Here is an 11,633-nt window from a genome sequence, read left to right on the forward strand (position 1 = left end):
TTGCCACGGTTTGATGTGATATAAGCTAACCAATCGTTAGATTTAATCACCATTGATAGCACAATTTTTTTGCAATGCTTTTTCATCAGTTGATCCCGAACAAGTGACAGTTGTTACTTACTTGTTCAGATGACATTCTCCAGTAAAAACTGTTGTTTGGTTCATCCTTCCACGACATAGGATCTGTGCATACAGTATCCACCCCAGTGCAGTGACTGACAGCCACACATTAGATTCATCTGCGCTGGATCTGTGCTGGTGAACAACCCACGCAAGGTAGATAACTACGCAAATAGCTACAATTGCAGGTTTTCAAAAAGAGAGGGCAACAAAGAGGCAAAACTTACCAAATGCAGCTTTAAGAAGTGAATAGTTAAAGGGGTCATATGATGCTTTTTTTTAAAGATCGTTATTATGTGTATTTGGTGTAATATAATATGTTTACATGCTTTTTTTGTAAAAAAAAAAAAAAAAAAACACATTCTTTTTTAAATACTGTACATTATTGTATAGGTCCTCTATGCCCCGCCTCTCTCAAACAGACTGTTTTCTACAAAGTCCCTCCTTCCGACAAAAGAAGTCTGCTCTGATTTGCCAACTGACCCAGTGCATTGTGATTGGCGGAACACGGCAAGCACTCATTGGAAATGTATCACCCCTTTCCATAATCGCAAGCTTCATCTTTCAAAATAAATGTAAAGACAATTAATAATGTCCTTAGTTTTACCATTAGTTCAAGCCTGAAAGGGGAACAGAGTCACGTGATAGACACAGTGATGAAGCTCGTATATGATTGTTGTACACAAGCCATGGACGGTTTAGAGAGCTGACGCCACTATGTGACCCAATCCCTCTCTCTCTCTCTCACGTGTGCATGCACACACACACACACACACACACACACACACACACACACACGACACGCAAAACTCCACATTTGAACATTCAATAGCAAATACTTAAACTAATAACAAAACATACTCACAATAGCTGATTCAGAAGCGCCAGATTGTCGTAGCAAAGTCTGAATTATCTCCTCTCCTAGGTTCACAAAACAGTCGTCCATAAAATTCTTTGCTGTTCTGTTGGTAGTAACCTTGAATATTCCTAGAGGCATCTACTTTCTGAAGGCCAAATAAAGTGCTTTTGCTTTTGCTTAGATACACACAGCATATCCCTGACATGGCTGTTTCAACACTAACTGTGGTTACTGAAACCACACTTCTTTCTTTGTGTGAACATTATTAATATCTAGTTAATAAAATCGAAAAAGATACTAGTCAGTGTTGGATTGTTTGCTTCTAATTAAAATATATGTTAAAATAAGTAGCCCATTAGTTTGATATAAATAAATGTTAATATGCCTTATACTTTCAGTTAAACAGGAATTCCAGAGGATTTTGACTGCCATGAAAGAATTTGACCACACATTGTAGCTTTACATTCACATTTTCAACAAAACAAAACAGACATTAACTTCATAGACCAGGGTGCATCCATAGACTGTATAAAAACAGGGTGCATCATTACATCTTTTTTTTTTTTTTTTTTTTTTTTAACGAAGACAGTGTTGTCAGCATTTTCAAAGACGTTTAACTTATAGAAAATAACTTTTTTATTTATTTTTAATATGACACTTCAACAAACTAGGGCTCTCTGCAGGTTGTCTGAAGGTAATTGTTTAGACCTTTTAAGAACTTTTTAGTGCATGCAACATTTAATGCCTTCATGAACTGATGAAGACTTAATGACTTTACTTTAAGCCCTTAATTTGAGAAAGTGGGAAAGACATTTGAAGACCTGCAGAAACCGCATCCGATATGACAAATGCACATGGGATGCACATAATCTTTTTCGGTCTGGTTCTTATGAGAGCACCAGGAGAATTGGGTTGTAACTCACACTGCACATACTTAGGTTCATTAAATATAACTATACAAATAAAATAACTATTAACAGAGATTAAAGTATGAGGGCCTATTGCATTTATTTATTTTGTATTTTAATAAAATAATAAGCAAAATATAATCAAATAATAAACAAATAATCAGTGTAATAATACTATTATATTTCAAACTAAATCAATTGCGTATAAAATAAAAATACACTTATTTTATACTTCCTTTGAAAATACGATGCTAATATTAACTCTTTATTTATTTTATGTATTTTCATTATTTGCAAACCTAAAATCAGCACGCTTTTATTTTGGCGGGTTGCGCCTGCTGCAGAGGGAATGAAATATCAGTTATGAGTTTTGTTCTAAGACCAGCAGAGCATAGCCCAGATTTATGCTTTCGCTTTGAGTGGAAATATTATACAGTATCACAGTTAATCGATCTAAAAAGGTGCATTAACAGCTGTCAACAATGTTGGTACACAATGAACGGTCTGGATATAATTTACAAATCGCATTTTTATTTTGGTCGCGTATGCGCACCTGTGCACCCCTGGGTAACATTTTGTGTGCATCAAATGATTAAAAATTAAAATATTTAAAACTCCTAAATACAACTACTCTAATGTACATTTGACTATTGGTAAATTAAATTCAGTCTGTTACATTTGAGTTCTGGTCTATTTAAGACTTTTATTTTGAAAAATAAAATATTTACGTGGACTATCCCGGTAGTAAATTCATTTCTGAAGCTTGTGCCTGTTTGTACATTGCTGGAAAAGAAAAAACATCTGCATGTCTTAATACAGTAGCCATATGAAGAATAAGCTCAAAACTATTTGAAACAGCCTATTATAAACGTACATGCATTGCAGAAGACAAAGCAGCTCGCTTGTGAACAGGACGGGATTGTATTGATGTGGAATTGGTCCAGGTGTTAGAATACAAAAGGATTCCAGTCCAGCACAAGGTGTCGGGATGAGCTTCTTCAGTTTCGGACAAACTGCTGAAATTGACATAGTTCTAAATGATGCCGAGACGAGAAAAAAAGTCGAGCACAAAACAGAGGACGGGAAAAAGGATAAATACTTCCTGTTTTACGATGGGGAGACAGTCTCTGGGAAAGTCAACGTAACCCTAAAAAACCCAGGCAAGAGGCTCGAGCATCAAGGAATCAAAATAGAATTTATCGGGCAAATCGGTAAGTACAACGTTAGAACGAGCGATGCAACGTATGTGCTGTCATGTGACAATTCAACATTTAACATCTGTGTTCGTTTGTTTGGAGGTGTCGCGGGCAAATTTGTTTCGTAAATAACGTTTAATTAAGGGGGGTCCAGACTTAAGTAATAACATGTTAATATGTTGAGGTGTCAAATTACAAACACGAACGAATCGTTTTTTCGAGTTGGATGTTTTCAGTGAGCCGAGCGATCCGATTCACAAAGCCTGTCTAATGATTCCTTCACGATTAGCAATGAATCGTTCAGAAATCGCTCGGAGCGTATATTTATATGACAAAAAAGGCAATCCACAAGTACGCTTTCCTAATTCAGCCAACAACTGATCGACCTGTTGATCCGAGAACCGCCCTGTTCGGACATTTTTTACTCACTAGTCTAGAACTGATGATTTGGCGAAAAATAAGTTGATTTTTAAAAAGCAGAAATTTTACAAATTGTAAAACCTGTACTGGACATGGTTTATTAACCAAAAAGAACTTGAATCTGGACTTTTTAAGTTAAGAAAGGTAAATAAAATGTTATTGTTTTTAATGTAAATTAAAATAATTATATTTATATTGTAAACAAATGTCGCGATGTTAACATGATCGTGGCTGGAACAAACTGAAGTGGAGGAAAACAGTTAAATGGAGGAAAATAAATAATAAATAGTACTATGTGCAACATATGAAATAACCATATTAAGTTCTTTTATCCCGTTCTTTGAAACGAATTGTTCAAAAGAACAGAATCTCCGAAATGAGTCGACTCCCATCTCTAGTAAAAAACGCGGTTTAATAGGAACCACACCCCTAGATGCTCGTCACAAGCTATGAATCCTGTTTTTATTTTCAGTAATGAACAAGTTCCATAAAAGATGCCTGTGTTCCCCTGTTCTATGTATTTAAAGTTGCATATACCATTATTGCATTTTAAAGAAATGTGCAGAAACTTATATGGAAAGAAAATGTCTTTTTTCACCTGATGCCTATTTAATTTATCAAGATATTTATACAACCTTATTTAGTGTATATTAAAGACATAGTTTACTGCATAACACTGTGTTGTTTCATACCTGGCAAACCTAACAAACACAAAGCCTTAACGGATTGTTCTCACTTGGAAACAGAATACACAAACATAATATTAACATTTTATTAAGAAACAATGTCAAACTTTGTGCTTCTAGTAACTTCTTTTTTCTCTCCTGTGGCTTTTTGTCTTAGAGCTGTACTTCGACAGAGGTAACCATCATGAGTTTGTCTCTCTGGTTAAGGATTTAGCTCGGCCTGGAGAAATGGCTCAATCTCAGACCTTTGATTTTGAGTTCACACACGTGGAGAAACCGTACGAGTCCTACACAGGCCAGAATGTAAAACTACGGTATGTTCCCGTTGTGTAGCTCTGGATATATTGTTTATATGAGCTACAACAATATATTATGCACCTAGTTGATAGTTAACTCTCTATGAAGTTGGTTTAGATGGTTTTATTTTAAACTCTTATTTGTCCTACAGCTATTTCCTGCGGGCGACCATCAGCAGGAGACTCAATGACATCTGCAAAGAGTTGGAAATTGTAGTGCACACACTCAGCACATATCCAGAACTCAACTCCTCCATCAAGATGGAGGTGGGAATTGAGGACTGTCTGCACATTGAGTTTGAGTACAACAAGTCCAAGTAAGCCAAGACAGCCAGAGGATGGGAGTTCATGGTTTTAACTAAAACCAGTTAATAAAATGCATTTTTTTTCATCCACTGATATCCTGCGTGTATTTTTTTTCACCTAAATGGCAGGTATCACCTGAAAGATGTGATTGTGGGGAAGATCTATTTCCTGTTGGTGCGAATTAAGATCAAACACATGGAGATTGATATTATTAAACGGGAGACAACAGGGACCGGGCCGAATGTGTACCATGAAAATGACACCATTGCAAAATACGAGATAATGGATGGAGCGCCTGTACGAGGTATGAAACTATTCTTAACAGCTCAGTTTATAAGGATTACGTTTCTGATGGATTCATGTGAAACTGATTCACTCTGGTTTCAATGATGAAATGAAGTGTACTGATTTTTAACTTGATCTGTACTGGCTTCAGGTGAATCCATCCCCATCCGTCTTTTTCTGGCTGGGTACGAGATGACGCCCACTATGAGGGACATCAATAAAAAATTCTCTGTTCGTTATTACCTGAATCTTGTACTCATTGATGAAGAAGAGAGACGTTACTTCAAACAACAGGTTGGTCTTTACTTTTTTTACTAATTTAATAAATAAAAAAATAGCAAAGTATATGTCAAAACAAAGGCACTTTAATTTTAATTAAGAACTACTTCCATTTTTGACCACTTTGATTTTAATGATTCATTCTTTTTTGTTTGTGTAGCAGGAGGGATATTTTAACCGTTAAATGCCTAGAACATGATCTATTTTATGAATGAATTGACACTTTTATTGATTTGTAGGAGATTACGTTATGGAGAAAGGGAGACATTGTGAGAAAGAGCATGTCCCATCAAGCTGCCATCGCCTCCCAGCGCTTCGAGGGCTCGGCAAGCTCAGAGAAAGCACTCTCTCAAGCTAAAGAGGAGGACGACTAAACCTAACTATGTCTTCTCATCATCTCATGTTTGTTAGAGCGTGTGTATGGATTTAAAGATGCGTGCTCCCAAAATAGATGGCAATGTAAACGTGATATTTCACATTCCTAAACATTCCAGTTTATGATCAACAAGTTCCTAAGTTGCTTTTAAAAAGGGATGAATATGAAAAGTAAAAATACTGATTCCAGAAACCTCAATGCGATATTTACAAATTCTTCTTGGGGGTTCCTCGGAGATTGTTTACTTTTTGCCAGCCACCCTGAATTTAATCGACCCATTCCAATCTCCATATTTCATTCACAGTCTTTTTCAAATTAATTCTGCATCGAATGTTTTGCTATTGTAGATTTTTTTTTCTTTCATAACCCATACATTGCATACAGTATTGCATTTTTGTTTTTAATGAAATGGTGTTGAACTAATTCATATTTTTAGTGATCTTTTTTTATTTACCAATACATGCCTTTTTGCTTTTGTGGCCATTCCAGACGATAAATTCTAAGCACTTCAGGGTTTTTGCCGATGTGATTTCAGTGTCTCCGGAGGGACCCATAACTCCATATCAGCGCAAAATTACGTACGCATTTCTGCTTCAGCTAAACTGAAACGCACCTGATTTTATCTGTCAGATTGTGCAGATATAATGATATAACATTATATGAACAACCTAATTGCAGTGTTTATAAAAGTGTATAAAATTATACATTATAATTTTAATTACTTTTAATTCAGTGTTTTTCTGTTGATGTTTTGGTATGGGAAACCGAAATGTTTGACGTTGCTGGGTAACACTTCTTTATAAAGTTCAAAATGCTAATCTTAGTTAATGTTTATCTATAAATTAATTATGATTCAACTGCTTATCTGTTAGTTCGTGTTGGCTAATAAAACAAACTAATGTTAAAAAAACTTTAAAGTAAAAATGTACTATTTTTATGTAAAAATTAACATTAATCAAGACTTATAAATGTTAAAGGATTAACTATTGAACAACCTACTTTTGAAGCGTTACTATGTTATCATTGGTTGTTTTAATGTTTAATGTTCGGTGGCATAATTCAGGTGGCATTAATGTCTTATTTTAGTTCTCATTTTTACCAACACTGGAGATCAACTTTCGTAGTACATCACATATCTAACCAGTCACTATCCAATAGCCCTATGTCAGAAATCTTTGACCATAACATACAGGTTAGAAAATACTGATAAAGTGTGTATTCAGTATGAAAAGTATTAACAGGGATGAATATCCTTGAAGTAACTGCACACCCATTTTGAGATTGCAGGCTCATTACGGCTGCCTTGTTAATGGCTCTCATTGTCATGATTATTTCTTTGTCGTGTTAGGACCGTGGGGGTGTTTATCCGTCCAAAAAAACAGGATGTATCATGTCCCTTCTGTGAGACTGCAATTTCATAATATTGGTCTTCTGTTAGTACTTCCATTCACTTAAGTAGAAAATGGTCTGTGTGTCCGGCAATGAACATTAACTAAGATCTGTGATGTGTTTGATGAAAGATTGTGAGATACTGATCACACATTAGATTCTGGATATTGTTTGAGAAAATAGCTTTTTCATTTTTTTATTTTTTTACATACCATATCAGGAACCCTTGCTTTTGGTGTCAAACTAGTAAAAGGTGGCAAGGCCTGTCACAGAGGGCTAAAGCTATGTGTAATTGATGTCTCAGCTGTTTCTTTGCAGAATACTCATAGCTTTGTGTGCCACACTGTGTTTACTGACTTCACGTATATGATTTTACAAAATTAGCACTGTGTATTCTTTCAAAACGAAGAAGGAACAAATAATTTGTTGTTTCCCAACTTTCTTTACATTTATCATTGTGCAAATAAAGTGCTGCTTAAAATGGCATTAGATAACCATATTTCTATATTAATATTATGTATGTACAGTGTTATGTATGAACTCTAAGTATATGATTTTGAAATAATTTAGAAATCACTCTAAGGTACTAGCAGAGTTTACAAAATGGATTCTAGAAGATTCTAGAACTGTGCTTATGTAAAATATGAGTGCAGAACAGACATAACCTAACTGCTCTTTAAGTAATTGTGCTGTATATGACATTTTGTTTTTTGATTAAAAATCTTTTCCCTCCTATAAACTTTCAGTGTTGCGTGTCGTCATTGCACCAGCAGTGGAACTCAGAATGGAAAAATAAGCTGTATAAAGTAAGCTGTTTTGTGGTCTTATACAGTGCTGCCTTTGTGAATATTTCTCATTAAAAGTCCACAAGGTCTATCTTACATATGTATTTAAATATCTCTTAAAAGAGCTAAAGGAGTTTGAATTGGTCTTAAAATGAGTATCTTTTATCTTTAATGCATAAACTCAGTTTCATTTTATATCTTTCTCCAAAAGAATTTGATTTGCATGGTAAAATTAAACTTTTTGAGGTTAATTGAGTTTGTAAATACTGAAAATCAGTCAGCAGTAGCTCTTGATAACCCCTAGAGGGCAGACTAACCTCATTTACCCAATCAGCAATGCACTACAGCCAATTTGATAATGGGTTTTCATATTATTTCACTGCACATCAGTGAATGTATCACAGTTTCCACAAAATATTAATGTGCACAATTGCTTTCAACAAAAATAATAATTGTTTGTTGAGAACCAAATCAGAATGTTAGAATGATTGGCTGCTGAAAATACAAACCCGATTCCAAAAAGGTTGGGACACTGTACAAATTGTGAGTAAAAAAGGAATGGAATAATTTATAAATCGTAAACTTATATTTTATTCACAATAGAATATAGATAACATATCAAATGTTGAATGTGAGACATTTTGAAATGTCATGCCAAATATTGGCTCATTTTGGATTTCATGAGAGCTACACATTCCAAAAAGGTTGGGACAGGTAGCAATAAGAGGCCGGAAAAGTTAAATGTACATAAGGAACAGATGGAGGACCAATCTGCAACTTATTAGGTATATTGGCAACATGATTTGGTATAAAAAGAGCCTCTCAGAGTGGCAGCATCTCTCAGAAGGCAAGATAGGCAGAGGATCACCAATTAGTGGAGCAATATCAGAAAGGAGTTTCTCAGAGAAAAATTGCAAAGAGTTTGAAGTTATCATCATATACAGTGCATAATATCATCCAAAGATTCAGAGAATCTGGAACAATCTCTGTGTGTAAGGGTCAAGGCCGGAAAACCATACTGGATGCCCTAGATCTTCGGGCCCTTAGACGGCACTGCATCACAAACAGGAATGCTACTGTAGGACAAAAAACAACCCACATCTAAACATGATTCAGGAGCACAGGCATTTTCTCTGGGCCAAAACTCACTGGAAATGGACTGTGGCAAAATGGAAAACTGTTCTGTGGTCAAACTAATCAAAATTTGAATTTCTTTTTGGAAAACTGGGACGCTATGACATCCGGACAAGGACAACCCAGGTTGTTATCAGCGCTTAGTTCAGAAGCCTGCATCTCTGATGGTATGGGGTTTTTTATGAGTGCGTGTGGCATGGGCAGCTTACACATCTGGAAAGGCACCATCAATGCTGAAAGGTATATCCAAGTTCTAGAACAACATATGCTCCCATCCAGATGGCGTCGCTTTCAGAGAAGACCTTGCATTTTCCAACATGACAATGCCAGACCTCATACTGCATCAATTACAACATCATGGCTGTGTAGAAGAAGGATCCAGGAACTGAAATGGCCAGCCTGCAGTCCAGATCTTTCACCCATAGAAAACATTTGCCGCATAATAAAGAGGAAGAAGTGACAAAGAAGACCTAAGACAGCTGAGCAACTAGAAGCCTGTATTAGACAAGAATGGGACAACATTCCTATTCCTAAACTTGAGCAACTTGTCTCCTCAGTCCCCAGACGTTTGCAGACAGAAGAGGGGATGCCACACAGTGGTAAACATGGCCTTGTCCCATCTTTTTTGAAATGTGTTGATGCCATGAAATTTAAAATCAACTTATTTTCCCCCTTAAAATTATATATATTTTTTTAAGTTTAAACATTTGATATGTCATCTATGTTGTATTCTGAATAAAATAATGACATTTGAAATGTCCACATCATTGCATTTTTATTCATAATTTGTACAGTGTCCCAACTTTTTTGGAATCGGGTTTGTACCTACACAGGAATAAGTTACATTTTAAAATATATCAAAATAGAAAACAGTTTTTTAATTATATAAAAAAAAAAATCACACGAAAATCGTGAGGTGGGCATAAGATACTAAAAAAAAAAAAAAATCTTACTCCAAACTCTAGGCATTTAGGTATAAGCTTTTTATTTCTCACTCGCTGTAAAATGTTCCAGATGAACAAGTATAAAGGCAGATACCTAAGCCGATGAGTTTTCCTCTGGCTTTGAGGAGATGTTGTTATTGATCGGCTGGCCGTGGTGCTGACAGCTGTATTTTCCAAGTGAATTCTGAAGCTGAGAAGAGAAACCTGGATGAGTATTGATCATAGCTGAAGTCCTCTTTCTCTACATCTGCAGTAATGAGGACTGAGGAGAAATAACAAGCCTTTGTGTTCAAATCCTGAACTGAATCTGTCACACAATATAGAGTAGCCCTACAACATATGTTTTCCTCAGGGAGGCTGTTTTGTTCCTTGTGAGAAATAAAATCACTTTTCATTTAGAAAGAAATTCAATCTGATTTTGTACTAGACGAAATTAATATGAAGGTATTTTTGTTATTTTCATTACTACTGCTATAAATAGTACATTATAAATAAATTGTATTATTTTTTTAAGGAAAATCAATTTTTTATTAAACATTTTATTGGCAATTTAAGTTTAGTTTACTGATTTTCTGTCAAAGGTGTCAGTGGCAGGGGCAAACTACCATCTTGCCCTACAAAAACGACTAGAGGTTCCTATAGTAAATACAGTAACTTGCTCTCACATCATAAATATTAAATGTCAGCTGAAACAATGTCTTAGCTCAATAAATCCAGCGGCCACATTGTTCAGACCTATTGGGCCTTCAGTGGAGGCGTGCAGATAATGGGCCAGTTCCAGTCCTTCACCAATAACCGCAGCAACTGCTCCAAGCGCAATGCTCAGCTGCACAAACCCAGTTACCATGGTGAAGGGGCCTCCGTCATTCCGAGTCTTTTGACTGAATTGTGGAGAAGCAGTGCATCTGTGTTACCATAATTATTTTCATGTCATGTCCGATAACTGATAAACAGCATATTATTAAAAGTCTATTCTATTTTGTTTAAATAATAAAAATGGAGAAGATTAGCAAAATATTATATTTAAAAGTATAAAATTGTTAGTGTATTTAACGTTTTTGAAGGCAATCTAAATGTAAAACTAGGGAAAATGAGTATGAACAATTAAAACCCTCCACTTACTGATATTACGTTATTTAAACAAACAAATGTTGACTTCAATAAAATATTCACAATTTTGAACATTCTATAGGTCACTAATCAAATTAGCAAATTTGTAACATTTGACAATATGTTAATTTGAAGTTAAATTGTTATACCTATAACATCACTTGTAATTTTTATATATATATATATATATATATATATATATATATATATATAAATACAATATAGAAGCATTTTCACTAGTGGTCTCAGACTTTTGGACCCTACTATGCTATACTATCACTCTGACCCCACAACATTATTAAAATACTGTAATCTTGCCAAATTTATAGCTTTCATTTCAATAAGAATGACTTGACAGTAAGTAACTGGCATTACATGTTGTTGTTAGCAAGGCCTCCTCATTGAAAATCCCTTGAGCGTGCTTTGAGGGATAATGAGAAGGGGATACTGCCAAGAGACCCCTGATGTGGCCGATGACAAGCGAGTTCAAGGTGTGACTAAAGCCCCAGAACAGCTTCTCTCCATTACCTCTCATTATTT

General features: G+C 35.3%; 1 protein-coding gene across 1 annotated transcript; it reads left to right on the top strand.

The window, feature by feature from the left end:
• Positions 1-2,608: 2,608 nt before the first annotated feature.
• LOC128021101 (vacuolar protein sorting-associated protein 26B-like) lies at positions 2,609-7,859 on the top strand. The gene is made up of 6 exons (XM_052608033.1): positions 2,609-3,098; positions 4,347-4,503; positions 4,638-4,802; positions 4,920-5,095; positions 5,228-5,370; positions 5,595-7,859. The coding sequence occupies exons 1-6, from the start codon at positions 2,876-2,878 to the stop codon at positions 5,727-5,729; spliced, it is 999 nt and encodes a 332-aa protein (XP_052463993.1). The 5' UTR covers positions 2,609-2,875; the 3' UTR covers positions 5,730-7,859.
• The last annotated feature ends 3,774 nt before the right edge of the window (positions 7,860-11,633 follow it).

The sequence above is a fragment of the Carassius gibelio genome, chromosome A10 (genome assembly GCF_023724105.1).
Source record: "Carassius gibelio isolate Cgi1373 ecotype wild population from Czech Republic chromosome A10, carGib1.2-hapl.c, whole genome shotgun sequence".
In the NCBI taxonomy this organism is placed as follows: Eukaryota; Metazoa; Chordata; class Actinopteri; order Cypriniformes; family Cyprinidae; genus Carassius; species Carassius gibelio.